Source organism: Prinia subflava, chromosome 1 (genome assembly GCF_021018805.1).
Source record: "Prinia subflava isolate CZ2003 ecotype Zambia chromosome 1, Cam_Psub_1.2, whole genome shotgun sequence".
In the NCBI taxonomy this organism is placed as follows: Eukaryota; Metazoa; Chordata; class Aves; order Passeriformes; family Cisticolidae; genus Prinia; species Prinia subflava.
In genome coordinates this window covers 110,889,183-110,908,422 of record NC_086247.1, presented here as the reverse complement: position 1 = coordinate 110,908,422, position 19,240 = coordinate 110,889,183, and the positions used below count along the sequence as shown (strand labels likewise).

Genomic DNA, 19,240 nt, shown 5'->3' with positions numbered 1-19,240 from the left:
AACACGAAGAAGTCGCTGTCGAGGGACAGGACGGGGCAGCCCCAGCGGTTGGCCAGCCCGGCGATCTCGCGGTCGGCCTCGGCGAAGCACTGCACGAAGGGCACGCCGAGCCGGCCCAGCGCCTGCACGAAGGCCTCGCGGGTCAGCAGCGGCACCAGGCAGCCGCCGGCGCCGCGGGCCAGCCCGTGGGCCGTCCGCAGCTGCTCGGCGGCGCGGCCCCGCAGCGTGGGCAGCTTCCTGTCCTCGGCGCCGCGCCCGCCGTCCAGCACCACGAAGGGCGCCACGCCGCAGGCGCGCAGGACGCCGAAGAAGTCGCGCACGGCCGCGGCGAAGGCGCCGTAGTCGCCGCCGCGTCGGAAGTCGGCGTCGGGGGCGAGGCAGAGGCGGTGGTAGAGGCTGCTGCCGTCGATGACCAGCTTGGTGTCCCGCACACGCAGCTCGGTGAAGAACACCCCGCGCTCCTCCACGAAGCCCGTGAGGCCCTGCACGCCCATGGCGGCGGAAGCAGTGCCGGCAGCGACAGGCGGAGCGCTCCGATCCCGGATCCGCTTCCTCTCGCTCCTCCCGCCCGCCCGCCGTCTCCTGGCGACGGGGCCGCGAGCGCCGCCAGCCCCGGGGGACACGGCCAGCCCCGGGGGACAGGCCAGCCCCGGGGGACACGGGCCAGCCCAGGGGACACGGGCCGGCCCCGGGGGACAGGGGCACCCCGAGGCACCGCAGCCCCGCCGGGACGGGCTCTGGGGGCAGCGCCGGCTCCCGGGGAGTCCCGCCGCGCCCGGAGGGGTGAGGAACGGGGACGCCGCCCTCGCCCCTTGCCGTGCTGGAATGCGGGTGCTAACTTGTGTGTTTCGGGTCTCACGCAGGCTTGTAACGAGGTAATAGCAGCGCTGAGCTATCCCAGGGGATCTCGGCTTCCCGAATGCGCGTCAGGGAGATACTAAATTTAACAGTCGGGTACACTTGACCCCGTTTTACCATCACCCTCAATCTCCTTTGCTTCCAGCTCTAATAATAAAATATAGTTATCATTTCTTTAGGAACACTAAAAACTGAGCTAAGTGAGATGATGTCACTTTAGCCTTGGGTGAGTTTATAAAGATGCTGCAGAAAATAATGATGGAGCCAGTGTTAAAAAGTTAATTTTATTTTTTTTTCATGAAGGGAAAAAAACAAACAAACAAACGAACAACGAAAATATAATTTTTTTAAAATTTTCAAAACATTTAAAGGAGCAGGCCAGTGAGGTCATCAGCAGGAAAAAAATCAAGTAGTAAATACTGAAGATATTTAGAGCTAAATATAAAGACTTCAGAATTTGTGCTGCAGGGGGTGGAGGGTGGCAAGTGAACACAGTGGTTCTTTAGGAATATAAGGAAAACCTGATAAAATTGGAAAATGGCCTCTATTGGCAAAGAAGGGACTATCTTAGAAGGAGAAAATGTCAGAGTATCTTAGCTGTTGCTAAAGAAACCTGAAGGTTAGTCTTACAGAAATTACAAAAGGTCAGGGAAGAAATTGAGATGGTTTGCGCTTAGCATGTGTAGGTGGTACTATGAAACCCTAACCAGCAACTTTCCTTTAGTTTGCAGCACAAAAAGCAAGATTTAACTCTAGCCAAGGAAGAAAATATTAAAAAATAGTGATCCAGGCAATGTAATTGCATCAGTTTGGTTGGCATCAGCAGGCTGCTGGCTCTGGAATGAGACTTGGGAATAGTGGATGGGACAAAGGAAACTCCTTACCAAAGATGCTGGATAGGGTATGCTGAGATTTTTTTAGGAAAAGAGGGCTGGAGACTTGATTGCTTTGTTTTATCTGTAGTTGTTCTGAACTTTAATGAAGCAGTTGATGTTTCTGCTTGGGAAGCACCTGCTCGGTGGGAGATGGACACTGGTAGGAAAGGAACACAAGGAAGCTTGGGGTAAAGGTTTGAATGATGTAGGAGAGGCTGTGGTTCATAGACATCTTGAAGAATCCATCAGTCTTATGACTGAGTCAATCTTTAATCTCTATTGGCTCTTAAAAGGCATTGCTTTCAGATGCAGTGCTCAGCAATCCACCTCTTCTGAGTCATTAAAATGCACCTGAGATGCCACAATGGCCATTGCTGGCCTCTGCTTTATAACACTCTTCAGCAGAAGATGCTAAAGCATTTCAAAAAGTTACATGATAATTATTACTATTATTATATAGGGAGGGGACTTGAAGCATAGAGAGTAAAAGGTGGGAGGCATTATTAGAAATAAAATCCAGAAGTTAAACTCAGTGAGCTACTTGATCTTAAGCATGGTTTTGTGGTCATACAGTCCTAGGCCCAAGTAAGTATAAACATTTGAAGGTGAGATGTGTTAAGTGACTGCAGAAAGAAAACAAAAATAGGTATAGAGAGCTCAGCTGTTTTTCTAAGTGCACATATTTCTTAAGGAATTTATCAAGGCATGCAAAAAACAGCAATTAGGAGACTAGAACAGGAAATGAAAATTGCATAAACTTTCTACAATTGGCAATATAATATTTTATGGAGTTCATCTTTCTGCCCTCCCCTACGCTACACCTCAACATGATCTATTTTTGCTCCTTCAGAAAGATTTGGAGTTACAGAGAAATGATTTTCTAGCTGACATTCTTTCCTTAGCATTGGCATTTCAAAATTTTTGTCAGTGTTGCTGAAAGAGAATAAAGAAACAGTATTAAAAGTGCTGTAGTTTAAAAAACATGCAGGATTTGTATTATTAAGATATCTTATAGTACTTAAAGTTTATCTGTGTTTCATAAGATTAACATGGTGACAGTGCAGTGTAGTGTCAGGCTTTTTGGTATACTGTGACAGCAGCTCATGAGATGGGTATGAAAGTAGGTTCTTGTGCCAATACACACACACACACAGTTTGTTGTTGCAAGATACAAATCTGTAATCTTAATTTAGGCTCTGCATTCGTTTGGAAGAGAAGCTAGTGACTTGGAACATAAAGTTGTACAGCTTTTAAAATTAGGCCATTTGTCTGTGGTCTTCCAAAACCACCACCACGAAAATCCTGTTTATGTGCTTGCCTTGGCCTTGAAATGATGTGAGCAAGGCCAGTGTGGGCCTGCTGCTCTGCAGAGCTGATGGATGGTAACAATTGTAGCACTCATCTTGCAAGACCTGTACTTGCTCTAAAGGATCTTGGAGTAAAATGATGCATATAGCATCACATAAAGACAAAGTAATGAAAGCAATACTGTTTTCTTATGTGCAGTGAAACACTTCTCCTTTTTCATTTGGAATGAGAAGGGTTGAGTAAACAAAGTTACTCTAAACTTTTGAGCTATTGAAAACCATAGAAATGGTAGAGCTTGGCCTTTGCTGCCCTTACGTTTGCAGGATTACGACCTCAGACAAGAATTCCCAACCAAAGCTAACTTGTTGGAAAGGTTGGAAAGGTGAGTTATGAAAGGACACAGTGAAGAAGAAATGAACTTTAGGGAGCGTTAGGTTTTTTTGAAAGTCTTGCAGATTTTTTGTGGAACTAATTTGCTGAAGATAGTAGTAGTGAGTCACAGTGGAGCTGTGAGGTCAGCACTGGAACAGATGGTGAGATCTGAGGGGTAAATGAAAGAGCAGAGAAAACAGAGATGGGAGAGAACTCAAATTATGGGTGGAGGTTATGCCTCAATATCTACAATAATCTTGAAATTAGGATCCTGAAATGCATATATTTTTGGTGTCAGGTCCTGTGGTGCTATAGACAGGTGGTAAGGAAGAGTGCCATATCTAGGGGAAATGTACTATCAGTTCAGTGAATTAATTTAATGTTGATTTACAGATAGACTGACTATGTCACATCTACATTATCTGGAGTTTGTTTATCAAGCCTGCTCTTCACAGTTTAGCAGCTAATGATTCCACTTAATTTGTGTTTGCTGCAAGCTGGGTACTGTAAACACCGCCACAGAATTAAATGAGAAGTTTAATAAGAATAATACAATGACAAATCAATATTTTTCTGTTTCAAGTGATTTCTGTGAGCATCCATGGAAGAATAAAAGGATTTGAAAGCTACATCCTTGAGAAATTGGTGTCATTTTTGTTGCACAGAGAAATGCTGAAATTTCAAGAAACTGCTAAGCATGCCACTGTTGCCAGATTTAATTCTGCTTGCTCAGATGCTGTGATTGCAAGAAGATACACTATTCAGATGAAACTTGGCAATGGAAGCTTTGGAAGTGTGTATTTGGTTAATGACAGAAAAGCAAAACAAGGAGAAGAACTGTAAGTAAACTCTTCACATGCTTTAAATAAAAATGTTGGGAACATATTTCTTGCACTGTAGATATTTCCTTTGTATTTGTGTCTCATCTCTCAGTTTGGTGTTATGTTGCAACATTTACTGTCTAACTTTAGTGAGGATGTAAGGTAGACACAGACTTTTTTGATAACATTTCATTGATTGCCTTCAGGAATTGATTCTATATTACTGTAAAGACTCAGACTGTTGGAGGGATCTCAAAAAAACCTTGTACAGTATTGGTGACCTAATTTTTATAACTGAGTTGTCTAAAGGAAACCTGAGAAGGAAGAGTTACAGAAATTCCAGTGAACAACTTTCTATTTGCTGTATACCTAACCAGTAGAAGGTTTGATCTTTTTTTTTAATTGCCAGCAAATCTTGATTGTTTTATAGCTTGCCTGAATTTGGACAAGTCTCATCAGTTTTACTGATGAACCCTTTGGGATCCTGAAGCCACAATGACAAAAGAAAATTTTCCAAGTGTTGACATTCCTGTATGTGGCTTTGGTGTTGGTTTTGTGGGTGGGCTTCCTGTTGTGTAGAACTGTGTTTGTCTACCTTGATAATTTCACCAAGTGAAATTTTAACTATAAATATTTCTTTGTATCCAAAAATATTTGTAAGACTCTTTGTCTAAAGTCAGAAACAGCTAATCAAGTTGCTCCTCAGCCAGAAATGCATAATTCCTTTAAATAGGGGGTCTGTTGGTCCTTATTGATGGACACATTAATGAGCACTTATGTGATTAAGGAGCTTTCTCTGATTCATTTGTGCCTCACTTTTGCTACTTACGGCCTCACATTATTGGCAATTTTGCTTTAATAAGTGTACAACCAAGACATAATTCTGTTAAATGTTTTTTTCTACATCAATTTGCAGCTTCTCAAGTCCTTGGATTAGGGTTAGGGTCCACTAAGCTCTTTGCTTTTGTCACAAGGCTTAAGCAGTTTTGACTATCTCATAGCTTTAGCTGCACTTTTCTCAAGAAAAAAAGTTCTTTAATGAAATATTTCATTAAAACCAATAAAGAGTATTTTTAATTTTATTTTTATGTTAAGATAGTCTATCATGCACATGGGGTGACAGGAACTACCTGAGGTTCTAAGATGCTTCGGAATTCAGCTGTTACTAAACTCATTCTTAGACTATTAATAGTGAAATCACACATTTACTGCTATAGCACAACCTGCCAAACCTCAAAAACAAGGACCATGCCTTAAACTTTTAATTGGCTATTTTAATGTTTTTTTTAATTATTATTTTCTTAAGAATTTTGAGTGCCTTGAACCATCATTCACTGTCTGCAGCATTTCATGCCTGTGTTTTGTTAGGGATGAGCCTGAGTGTGCCCTCTGCTATCTTCAGGACAGAGAATGAAGATCAAATTACTTATTTTTGTTTTTATATTTAATTTTTTAATTCGTGTCTTTTTGTGACCACAGTACAATAGAAAGACACAGTATTTAACCAGTCCAAGTGTTTTAAGATGTGCAATGCTGTGTTTAAGCCTTCCATCACGAGGGGGTGCTCGCCTATCACAGTTCATTCTTTCCATGTCTCAAGCGTGAATCGACGAGGGGATCCCCCCAAATTTCTACCACGTATATGCTAGTAGATGACAGATATATGGTCCCAGTTGGGCAGGAAAACACAGGTAGCATAATGATATGGAGTGTAGGATTTAGAAATTCTGGTTTCTTAAGGTGGTAAATTATGCTACAAGTCACATTCTTAATACTGCTTTCAGATATTCTCATAGGGAACCGTACTGGGTGCTGCTTATGTTATATATATTTTTTTGAATGAAAATTTATGTGGTTAAAAAGAAAGATATTAATACAACTCTGAAGGAACTGACAGAAAAAAAAAAAAAAACACAACACAACTGTGACCGACCTCAGCAGAATCAGAATTCTATTTTTATTGTTTCAGAGATGATCTGACAGAACGAGAGGATGCAGTCTTAAGTTGTGCTAAGGGAAATATAGGTTGGATATTAGGAAAAAGTTTTTTATGGAAAGAATGCTAAAGTACTGGAATTGTCTGCTCAGGGAGGCGGTGGAGTCACCATCCCTGGATGTGTTGAGGTAAAGATTGGATGTGGCACTCTGTGCCATGGTTTAGTTGAAGTGTTATGGCATGGGTTGGACTCAGTCTTGGAGGTCTCTTCCAACCTTGTGATTCTGTGTCATTCTGTTCAGGGATGTCTTTCTTGATTTGCCATTAGTGCAATGTCCACAGAATGAGTTAATGCAGAGACTAGCAGTGGTTATCATATAATTTCAAGTATGCTCAGCAAAGCTTCTGCATGACTCTAGAAACAGTTTTAGATTGTGCCTTGTATTTTGTTACCTCTCAGGGATCATGCCTGTAGTGGGTGAAGTGTTATGCAGAATTGCTTCAGCATGGAAGGAGAGAGAGTTGATTATTTAGGGCATACTTCAAACTAACAGATTTATTTCACATAAAATTTTCAGGGCTGCTCAGGCCAGCAGTGTCTGCCTTTCTAAGAAGTACATGCCAGCTTCATGCATCTTCTGGTTCTTTGTATGGATAGAATCATGATTATTGATGTTTGCAGATGATATTAGATGAGTATGATATGGTTGACCTGCTTACTCTATAAATAATAAGGTTATGAAGTACCACAAGTGTAGTAGCATATGGAGGTTCCTTACTGTAAGTCTCTCTTAAGTGTTGCATTGTATGATATATCCCTTGCCTGTTGCTTTAACTTCCTAACTGGGATTTTTTTTTGGTTTTTTTTTGGTAAATCCTTTTTTCTGGTGCAGGAGCTTTTGATCCTGTTGTATGATTCTCATCGACTATGACAGAGGGTTAAATATCTCAGATAAAAGTCCCTGCAATTTTTGTGAAAGCAGCAGAGGAGAGAACAAAAAGGATGCCCTCATAGAAAGGTCAGAACCTGAGAGATTCTTCACTATGAACAAAGTTTATCATGGACTAAACAATTTATACAGGAGAGAGAATATCCATTTCTCCCCTTCTTTTGGAAGAAACTAGAATCAGAATTCATATCTTAGACCCTAAAGTCAGTTGAGCACAAAGGACACATCTGTACAAAAGCAAACTTCTTAGTTCCAGTTTACACAGGATGTCTTAGTTTGTGGATTATTTGATATTTATTTGTTCCTGGACATTATGGACCTAGACCTACCCAAAGCAGGTAACTTGGTTTGTATAAGGAAAGTAGCAGGATTGTACCAGCATTTTTACAACTAAGCAATATTCCTGCAGTCACTTCTATACTAGTCCCCCTGAATATCTTCTCAGATAATGCTAACAGGTAGTTATGGTTAAAGACAAAGTCTTTTACAGCAGAGTTCAGCAGTAGTCTTGAAGGACAGTGCCATCACTTAAAGAAAATGAATGTCCTAATCAATTGTGCCAAGGGAACCTCTGGGTTAAGTGTCACTGATTCATAACCATGTATGGGCAAGCAGCTGAAGTGCACAGTAGGCAATAGGAACTTCGAGTTCATAAATATTCACAAGGTATTTACGTGTCCCTGTAGTGGAAAGGACACGCTGACAAGTGCCAAACTCCCTGGACTGCTCCACTGTGTGCTAGCTGTGGGGTGTCAGCTCAGCTTCTGCATCTGACTTGCATTATTGCTTTAATCCAGACTCATGCTAGGATTCCTTGGAAACTGTGCGCTTAGCTGAATAATTTATCATGTGACTTTCAATTATTTATGATTTCTTATAACAAATGATATAAAATCTGAGGGTGGGAGAGATTGGTTCCTTATGAATATCCAAGTGACCATCAGCAGATTGCTGTGTTGTCAAATCCTTGTGTTTGCTGTGTGTTTGCTTCTCTGAAGGTATTCCAAGGGAATGGTCATTTGATGCTGAATTGATTAAAACAGAAACAAATTACTCCCTGCCAATTATTGTGTGCATATTCAACTAATTACACTGCTTTCCTTTATTCTTATTCATTGACTAATAAAAACTAGAAATTAAAACTGGAATTTATTGGGGCATTTTAGATTTGTGAAAGAATATTCACAATCTCCTTGAAAACTGATCAAAGGTGCATTTGCTGTAGGACATTCCTGATTGTGGCTTTTTTTTATATAAGCTTTTCTTAGTGAATCATCTTTTGCTTGGTTCAGTCACGTGTACCTGTGCTTTTGCATGAAAGGCTCAGCTACCATGCCATGCCTGCTGACTGGGTACTGTCATGCTTGGCCCAAATAGGAGACCATAAAAGCATTGACCTTGTGGATTTAGCTAGAGCAGTTTGAGAAGTGAGCCTTCATGAGCTTTCCACTTGAGTGGCCAAGCATGACTTTCACCTTCTGTGAGCCAACGTTACAGGAGTCAAGGCCTAGAGCTAGGTGTGCAAGCAATTTCCTTGCTCTGTAAGGGTGGCTGATGCTCTCATACTTTATTCCAGACTACGCCTGCAATGGAGGTTGCCAGGGAATGAAACTGTAAATATTTTGCTTCAAATTTAGCAGGCAGTCCCAGCTATGACCACAATGGTTTCAGGTCATTTCTAGTGCAGGCCAGTATGATCCTGATTCAAAGACAAGTTTGATAACCTTGGGCTCACCCAAAGCAGGTCTCACAGGAAACCATGTGGGAAGGTGCTTTAGACCCTACCTCCTGCATCCCTGTACGTGTTCAGTTTTTCCTGCAACCCAGCATGGCACAGTAGGGCTCCTCCAGCTCAATGTAAGAAAGTTTAGGAAGCCTCTGTGCTGGATAAGGCTCTAGGGGTGCTGCAGGGTGGCTTGGCATTGAAGCACAAGGTGTAAGATTTCATCCTGCCCATGCTGGTGATGGATTTGGCGGTTTAAAGTCACAGCCATGCTGCAGTCCTTTGCGCAGGGAATTACTGTGTTAAATTTCCTAGTTCCCTCATATTCAAAAGCATAAACCCCAGCATTCTGTGGCTTCTTTGGAAGCAAAAGGTCCATACTGGAACATGTCGAGACCCTTTGTTTGGCTTGTGTAACACAGGTGTCTGTGAAATCCCCCTCAGTGCTGTCTGATACAACTTTTACATCTGCTCAATCACCTTTATAAGCTTTGGTGGTATCATTATTGGTATTTCTCTTTTTTTTTTTTTTTAGTGCTCTCCTTTTAATAAACCTTTCTTAAACTAAGCAGCCTACCTTTACATTATTGGTCCATTTGACTGGGGAGGATTCTAACTAGGTCTTTAACATATGTAAGTGGGAGGCAGCATGCACTAAAGGAAATACTACTTGGGTTTACAATAAATCTTTTCCCGCAACAAGCCAAGCTCCCAGGAGCTCAGTGCTGCAGCACTCACCACATTCTGATCTGACGTGCGGGCAGTGAGCAGTGCTGCTGGTTTAGCTTATCGTTTTGAGAATTGTTTACAAGTCACATTTTCAACACTGGGTGGAGAACTGTGCTTAAGGCATTATTGGTGAATTACCTTTCTTTGAGATGCACGGCAGACACAGAATTTAATGATTTTGTAATTAAACAAATGCCTTGAGATCACTTCTGTCTCATTCATTTTGCTGAAACTAGTTTTCATGCATTTGTAAGCTAGTTTTAGTAAGAAAATGGGGAATGAATATGCCTGTCTCCTGTATCTTCTTATGGGTTACTCTTGCTGGCAATGTGTTTCCTCATAAGTCTGCATCGGGGTGGTTTGAACTTCTTTCATTCAGAACATTGTAATGATAAAACTGGGCTGCAGTGGGTGGAATAAATTCTAGATTTGCTGGACAGTCAATGCACTTTTCCCTATTTCTTTTCTGGTTTGTTTTGTTGTTGTGCTTATATGACTTACTAGTAACTGCAATTCCTAGTTCATTGTTTCCCTTGCATCCACTGTGTGCCCTTCTAAAACCTTTTAATCTCGCTGGATAGTTGCTTAAGTTTTGAATTGCATGTGTTTCACTGATTGTTAAGATCAGAGAATCATACTCAGGAGGGCTTAAAAGTATGAAAGGATTTTATCTAACAAGGGATGTTATATTCATTTCATTTCCCCAGCATTGCTTGATTCCCTTTGCCTTTGATTATAGACTATCTTGTAATGTGCTTTTGTAAAGCTATAAACCATGCTTTTATATTTTTCTACGCTTCTCTCTTTTTTTTTTTTGTACTATAGATATTGAATGCATATCAGAAATAAACATTGAAGGAGATGCCTGATGGAAAGAGACATGTAGGGAGAGTGAATTTTCCTCATTAATGTTGCAGCAATTACTATTTAAATTACCTTTGGGAATTAGTTCCACTGGAGGGACAATACTGTTGTCATAAATATCCTTGCAACAGTGAAAGGAACATAATTCTGCTTACAAATATACTTAAATTAAATTTGGCATTAACAAGTGTTTTAGTTGAATTTTTATGGAATGCATTCTTACAGCAATTTTTAGCATGTCTTTCCCTTCAAAACTCCTATTGTTCAAAATAGCCTGTTTGCTGTGAACTGATGAATATAGATCATGATATGAAGGTCTTTCTTCAAAATTTCTAATTGCATCTAATTTAAAAATTCAAACTAATTCTTACAGAAGTAAAATTTTTTTGGCAGATGCTCTAGCCCAAGGCTACTAGTTGAAGAGTTGTAACATGACAATTATGAGATGTTTAATCATAATAAAAAGCTTGAAGACAAAATGCTGCATTCAGTCTTAAGTTCTGTAATGGTGTTTCCTCTTGTTTGAAAGAGAATGTTAATTAGCAGAGAGCAATTAATTTTAAAGTATATTGTGTGTGTAATGAAATCACAGTGCTGGTTTGGAAGATTTGTTGTGTGATGAAAGTCTTCAAAAATACAGGGAATAAACCAATTATTTAGTCCTTGTTGTATTTCTCAAAAATCCCCTTTAGGTTAGGGTGCTAAATTGCATTCTTAAGCAAGACTGGGCTGTAGGAAAAAGGTTGGATGAACAGTAGAGGGGGATAATGCAACATGTAAGCATAAAGTATTGCTAAATATAAGTACATTCACAGGTATTAGTCAGTACCTCATCATCATTTTTTGTAATTTTTCTGTTAAGACACAAATTTCTTCTGTTGAATCACAGTCTATTAGTATTTGATTTAGAGCTGAAACATATGAATAGACTACAAATGTATTTAGATTTTATTTTTCCATTTTTCTATAGGAAAAAAGTTCTAATTTCAAAAATGTGGCTTTAGAAAAAAATTCTTCCTTTATTAATCAATGCCTACTTTTATTCTGTCATTTTTAATCAATGTAGATGACTACCCAAAGTATGCCAAAGAATTATTCACAATAAATGCACTTTTATATCTAAATAGATAATTTCATTTAATCACTTGTTTAGTTCTGTGGAAGATAACACAATTGCTCTGCTTTGCTTTATAATTACTTATTTTTTTCCAAAATTGTCACATATGGTTGACCAAAAATAATTTAAGTTATGCCCCTTTGTATGAAGGAGAATTTGCTCAGTGCAGAAGAAAATGATATAAGTTGTCTTCCTGGAGGCTAACTTATTTCAGCAGTATTCTCTTTCCAGAAAATATATTCTATATTTTCTGAGATACTAGTTAGGGACTGTTAATTTTCAAATAAGCATAAACTGTTTTCATCATGAGTTGGCCTATTCAGTGTTAGTGCATATGTTAGAGCATTTGAAAATTTGGCATCTTGAAAAATATTTGTACGTGCTATAATTGTGACTTGCTGATGGAAATGGAAAGTGAATCATCCATTTCACTTGCAAATTTAAGAAATCTCATTGTCATTCAAAGATATTAAAGCGAGGTTAAATTAGTTAAAGTGCTTATTCAAAAAATGAAATTATATTTAATTCATCTGCAGATATTACAGTGCTCACATAGTGACTGAATTCGTAGTGGTTAAGTCAGGGATTAGTTCTCAGTGTCTGTGGATGTTCATGAACAGTGTGAACAGGATGTTTTGGAGAAGAGAAAAAACGAGTTGCTGATGACTGGCGTTACTAGGAAGTCAATAATGTCCAGGGAGACAACAAAAGAAGTGCAGGATTTGATTTAAGAAGCTGTGCATCGATACTTGGTATTGAAAAGGGGTTTTGGCTTACTAATAAATCCACACTGGGCATGGGAAGCCAAGATTCAATTTTAGAAGTTGCGTAGTAATACTTGGGTCTGAAATGCTTTGGGTAATGGGTAAGTATGTATATGTAAGGAGTAATACCTAACAGCACTTGTTTGCTTTTCACTGGAAGTGTAAGCTAATCCTCTTGATTTTCCCACAGAAATCAAGTGCTCCTAATTTACTGTGTTTCTTTCCTTAGCTAAAACCAAGAATTCTTCTAGGCAGGACTGATTTGGGTATTCTGACTTACTGTATTTCATGGTTGCATCAGCTTCCTCTTTCTCTAACAGATAGATACATGTCTTAAAATTATCTGACCATGTAGACATTGGTGTTCCAGAAATGATGGATAAACTGTAAAGAATGACTATTTGAATTTTTGTTGCTAAGCTGTCAGCTGCAAAAAAGAAGCAGTAGTGATGGTGGGTGACTTCACCCTGTCTGTAGGCACATGGTGCCTTTGTTACCAAATTCCCCTAACAGTTTTAATAGTGTAGAACCTTTATGCAAACTTTCTGCTAGAAGGTTGTCACCACTTCTTCATTTTGGTCCCTCTTTGCAGAGAGCTGTACCTTCTCTGTTTGCCATTTGATAAGTAGAATAGAAGGCATCCTTAATTAGACAGGCACTCCTTTAATTTTATTGTTTGTGACCAATTTCAGATCCAGTTTCAGACCCAGTAAGAGGTGATGTGTTTTTACAGAATCACACCCAGTCCTTGTACAGAGGAGTTACCAGGTGAAGGGGTAGTGCTGCAAAGGTCAGCATGGATAAAAATAGAGCACACAGTTATGGGTTATGCTACAATTCTCCATAGTGGCATCTCAAAACCTAAATGAAATTATAATTAACTGCAGTTAACTGAAAAACTGCCTGTGTAAAATGACGTTTCTGTTTAATTAAAAGCTTCAACTTTTGATCTTATATTCCTAGATGACAATTTTTCCGTTATTTTATTGGACCTATTTATTCTTGACATTAAAAGAGTTACATTTGTTTAACTTCCTTCTCAGCAAGAAAATTTACCTGGGCAATAATTCATATTGCAGTTTGCTCAATAAACAGAGTGCATTTTGAGAAGCACTGCCTTTTAAGAATTGCATCTGATCCAATAAACCAAATTATATAATAATAAAGTATGTCACCGATGTAAACAAATACCAGATGGGTTGTAAAACATTCAATTTTAGATCAGTGCAAATAGCCTGAGATAAACACTGCTGTGATGTATTGTCAGTGACTAGTAAAGCTCAAAAAGGGATTCCCAGGGTGAGCCTGAATCCTGGCAGGTTCCACCTTCATGTTTGTTTTTCTCTTGCTCTGTTTAGCCCCACTTGCTCCCCATTATTGCACTTTCAGACCCAGTGCTTGGCTGCTTTTCAGAGTGTGAAGCACATGCCAGCAAGGTTTTGCTGATGGAAATCAAAAAGTGTTCCCAGAGAAAGATGTTGCTTTCTGTATTTTGGGAAGAGGGAGTGGGCTCATCTCTCATGTTATTTTCCCACCCCGAAAGATGGATGTTGTGGCCTGTACCAGGCCCAGCTTCCTCCAGGATGGATGTACATGGTGACAGTTGGATTTTTTTACTCTCCAGATATGAATGCTTTCACAGCAAGACCCGTTCAGTTGTGGCCAGCTGAAGATAAAGTTTAAAGTGTGTTTCCATTATTGACTGAATTGTGAGGCTTTTAAAATCAGTTAAAATCCAGAGGCCGTTGTTCTGTATTTAAGATATCTGCTAGTGCTTCTGTAATAATGTTTTCTTGTTGTGTGTTCATTGACATTTTATCTTATCTTTAGATATATGGTCTGGTGGTGGACTTGGCAGTGTGAGGTTTGTGGTTGGACTCGATGGTATTAAAGGTCATTTCCTTTAATATTTAATAAAATTTCTATGATCAGCTTCTGTGTTGTATTCTACGCTAAATCAAACTTATAATAACTTAAATTAGCATATCTCATTTAGTATTCTATCAGAAGCAGTAGTTAAATATTGTATTTGGAGGATATCCACATTTTTGTGTCTTTACCTGGTTTTCTATATATGCCACCTAAATCTCTATTTTCTGTGTTCATATGATTTCTTAGTTCACGCAAACAACTTTAGACCTTTAAAATCCTGCTTAATACTTGAACCTAAGTGGCAGAAAATATAGGGGCAGATTTTTTTTGAAAAAACTTAACTTTCAGGTGGCTCTGTATACTCCAGATGGAGTCTTGGTAAAATCTGAACCAGAGCGTATATTATTCCCAAGATCCAGAATGAGTGTTCATGTAACACTCTTCAAAATACTTGTTCAAAATACTTCAAACAGTTTACAAAAAATAGTTAAATATCACAATGCAGGCAAATTTTCAGCAGATTTTCAGAAGATGATGTACTAGTACCATTTCTGAGTTATCAGCAATGATGGCTCACTCTTTATTATTAGCCAACCATAAAATGCAGGTTGGATCATAGAAACAGAAACCCATTTTCTCCTTCAAAATGCAGAGCTGGATTTTATTGGTAGAGAGGAGATGCAGTCAGGATGGCTTAGTTAAGAAATGTTTGTTGTTTTCTCATGATTGCTAAGCTTTTATTTGTGGATCTATCAGCCTATCACCAGGGGTGCCAAATTTGAGTTATCTTAGGAGTCCTATAAAGCACAGAATGTGCCAATTTTAGCTGCCTCTTCGGGTGGGATTTACTTGTAAATACTGAAATGGGGTAGGGTGAATTTGAGCACTCTTTAGGTGTTTCATGTATTAAAAAGTATAGTTAATTTATATAGGTGAATTTCTGGTTGCAGACTTTAATTTTCCTTGTTTTTCTTCTGAAGTTAACAGAAAAAAGCCACTTCAGATCTGGAGACTTCTTCATTTTCTCTGTGAGGCTTCTGAGAGTCTGGCATAACTTCTTTGTCAATACTTAATTAACGCAGAGGTTTTTTTAGTACATATCTTAAATTTTTAAGTGTATTTACCAAAATATTATCAAATGCTTTGCAGAAAGTATGAAAACTAGTTAGGTTCTTCGTATTTAATGCAGTAAAATCAAACCTTATCTGCATAGAGATACAGTACACGCATATACCAGAGGCATGCAGCTATGCCTAATCTTGATTGCATCCAGAAGTTTTCTTTCTAGAAGCAAATGCCTTCCAGCTGTGGGTATGAAGTAGAATTGTGTTGCAGAAAACCAATATCTTATTTACAAGAAGTATATTTTTGTGATTTCTTATTCTGGGAATTAATTTAAATAAGAAAACCACCTGTCATCTTGTCTGACAGCTGACGACAGCATTAAGATCACTGAGTGACTAAGATGATAAACTATCTGTACACATCAACACATCAAGCTTTTATTGCTGTCTTGGGTATGCAGAAAACTTTTATTAAGTGGTCTTTAACAAGGACTCATCCTGGTTGTCAGTTCTGTGACATGATTTTCATGAAGGAAGGGGTAATGACCCATGTCAGCTGAAGATGAAGAGATTACAGGGGGTATTGCCTATGTTCCATGAAGCTTGTCTGCAGAGATGGAAACAGATCAAAGGGCATGGTTTTTACATCACAGTTCCTGATGGGGATTAGGCAAGTTTATACGAAAATTCAGACATTGCTAGGCAGAAACTGCTTGTTCAGACTTAGGAAAAATTTTTCTCATAAAGAAACACAGCTTTTTTTTTTTTCTCCTTAGATAAGGTAAATTATTGTAGTTTTATCACTGTCATGTTTAACTACTGTAACTTTACAACCACGCTCTATTGAATGGGGAAATTACTAAAAGCACTGTGAAAGCTTCCATTCAGTCTGAAACTTGCCTTTCATGTATTCAAAAGTTTGGGGAAATTCACCATGGAGAGACTTGGGCAGAAGCTGCATATGCAGTTTCTTGCTACTCCTTATTTCATATATGAATCTTGACCATATGCTCTGAGTGGGTTTGGAATAACTTAGATTTGATTTTTTGTTTATGTTTATTATGCAGTAATCCATAGCACTGAAAACATGTTCTAAAGAAAACAGTGCAGTAGGTAATTAGTGGGAGAAATATTTGAAAACAATATTTTTAATAGATTGCTTAATCTATATGGTGAGTAGCATATTTGTTTGATTTTTAATGCATTCTCATTGTTTACCCATATTTTCCTCATCATTTCATGTTGCCAATAGTTGGTCAATGGAGCTGTTTTGCATTTAAGGAAACTTTTGGAAGGGATTTTGAATGTTACGTATCTTTGTATTTTTCTAGTTTTATTAATATGAAGATTTCTTTTTTTTTTCCCCCTCTAGCAAGGTCCTAAAGGAAATCTCTGTTGGAAACCTAAAGCCTAATGAAACAGTTGAAGCAAATCTGGAAGCACAACTACTCTCCAAATTAGACCATCCAGCCATTGTCAAATTTTATGCAAGCTTTGTGGAGCGAGATAGTTTCTACATTATCACTGAGTATTGTGAGGTGAGACTGAAGAAATTTGAAAAAAATGTATGTATTAAAATAGGGTCTTCCAAGAAGCCATTTTATAAAATGTTTTAGTTTGAATTTTAGTCTTTATTTGTTGCTTGTGGCATCACCTGCTACTTGTTAGGTGTGTTCCTCTCAGATAAGGAATGTTACCTGCTCATGTGAGACTCGTAGACAAATAAACCACAGAAGAAGAAATAAGTAATATTAAGTGCAAGTTCATTCGGTGTTACAAGTGCTACAAGAAAGACTTAAATGCAGACACACTGCCAGATCTGTGGGAGAACTCAGGAAGGTTGTACCATTTGTCTGATGTGCTGCTGATAGGTGAGAGAGGATGAGATTGCGGGCATGGAGGCACGATGTAAAACCGGATATAAATGAGGAGGGGAAAACTCACTCGTGGCTTGGAGGTGATTACAAGAAGCTTAAGCCTGATCACATGGATGATGAGTTTGGCAGCAACATTGGCTTTATAAAATGAAAAACAGTGTAAGTCAAAGACCAGAGTGTAGTGGATACAACAAATATTACAGCAAGATGTTCTACAGTATAGTTACCATTAATTTTTTGACTCCAGCATTTGGTTAAAGAACATACTGCTGGAATCTGTCTTAAAGCTTTCAAATAAGAATTTAAGCATATTTAAGCCAGTTTTTTAGTAGTTTATATAAAACAAGTGCCTACTTTGTATTAAATATAGATGCACTCTTTCAAAAAAAATCTACATACATAAAGTGATCTTTTTATGAAACTGTGAAGCAAACTTCAGTTGTGCTCTGCTAGACATGCTGAAATGCTTTGGAAGATAATGAGCTTAGACTGCTGGGTTACCTATACACAAATCAGATTTGACTTAACTAATCACACGTCTTCAAGAATTTAATTTTCATGGGAATAATTAGAGAAGTAGCATTCCTGTCATTTATTTTATCCTTGGAAGCTTTCTTTGATGACATTAAATGTATATTTATTTCTGGGATATTTAAAAATTAAATCTGAAATGTTCAGTTCTGTGATACAATCTAAGTATTTGTTCACATAGTATTTTAACACCCCTGCAGAACTTTTTGTGCCATTCCCTGAATGTCTGACAGCTGGGGTTTGAAAATATTGTCAACTCTTTGAGGAAATCCAGACCTCAGGGCTGAAGGATTATTCTAACTCTCTAGCCATTCCCATGCACGCATAATTTGCTCTCTACTAGCAGTACAAAGTGGCCCAATACCAGATCAGGTAAACATGTAGGAATAAAGGAGCCTATTTCAGGAGCACTGTAGTGTTTTTTATCTATCCACTGGTTTTTACTCTTCTGTTCATTTGGCATAAATTTATAGATAAGTAAGAAAGAGCATTATAGCAGAGTAATCACAAGCATCACCCCTTGGAGCTTTGGGGTTTTTTATGCAGGCAATATAAATCACCCTGCATGAAAGAAAGTGTTTTGGTACAGAGTTACCCTAGGATTTGGGAGTCACATCCTCAAACAGGTGAGAATGTATTACAGCAAGGCAGGTGAAGGAAGAGGAAATGGATTCACTGGCTATGCTCTGAATCTTTTCAGTTTTGAGTATGCCAAGTGAGGTCGGGATGATACTTGATCCAGGATGTGCTTCTGACTTTTCCCCAAAAGACATGTTCTGTGGTATCGTTGAATTGAAGCCATTACAATGTTTCATTGGATGTTCAGACAAGGATAAGTACAAAGCAAAGTTGCACACAGTGCTTTAAAGTTTCTTTTCTGTTTTGGTTGGAGTATTTCCAGAAGGTATACTTCTGTATTTACTTGTTTATAACCTGCCTTTGTATGTGGTGGGATTTGGGTGTTTTGACCTAAAGGATGCCTGTTTAAACCATGGATAAATTGAGAATGAGAAAAATACAGTGCTACCTGATCCTTGCTTGGAAGTCTAGTACGTTCAGTTTCTCATGCATAGACTAATTACCAGATTGGCAGTAATTGCTACTCTTGGGCAGACTCAAAACAAAGAGCACACATTATGTTGGCATGGAAACGGAACTACCCCCCTGAGCTCTATTCTGTTTTCTCCAAAGTACTGTGACTTATTCATTAGCCACGGTGCTTTGTTCATTCTGGCGTGATTAGCATAGAGTGAGCCTCCAGTGCAGCTGCCCCATGCTATAACCTTGTCCTGTGAAAGAAAAACACAGAACATTGGTCTCCATGGCTCAGCTTGACATCTTTTATTGCAACTGAATTCAATCAAAATTATAGAAAAGTGTATTTGTTCTGTTTTGATCTTACTTGTTGAATTTCTTAGACACTTCCCCCAAATCAAAATCTTATGGGTAGTATAAACATTATCACCTAAGACTGATTTCAAACAAAAATGCCTTAATGAACCTTGGACTTCATTTTGTAGTACAAATTTGACTTCAATAGGACACAGTTTTTACAAAGAGTTACTTTAAAAATTGCATG

At 38.7% G+C, this 19,240-nt stretch overlaps 1 protein-coding gene across 4 annotated transcripts in view; it reads left to right on the top strand.

Moving 5' to 3' along the window:
• Window positions 1–273: 273 nt before the first annotated feature.
• Window positions 274–19,240, top strand: part of NEK11 (NIMA related kinase 11) — an 83,607-nt gene continuing 64,640 nt past the window's right edge. For 2 of the 4 annotated variants that reach the window (XM_063408011.1, XM_063408021.1), the window contains exons 1-3: window positions 274–875; window positions 4,079–4,252; window positions 16,626–16,791. In XM_063408011.1, coding sequence (XP_063264081.1) covers window positions 409–875; window positions 4,079–4,252; window positions 16,626–16,791 — 807 coding nt within the window. In that variant the 5' untranslated portion in view covers window positions 274–408. Of the gene's footprint in view, window positions 876–3,996; window positions 4,253–16,625; window positions 16,792–19,240 lie in introns of all 4 variants that reach the window. The other 2 variants (XM_063408032.1, XM_063408041.1) reach the window with 2 other exon arrangements.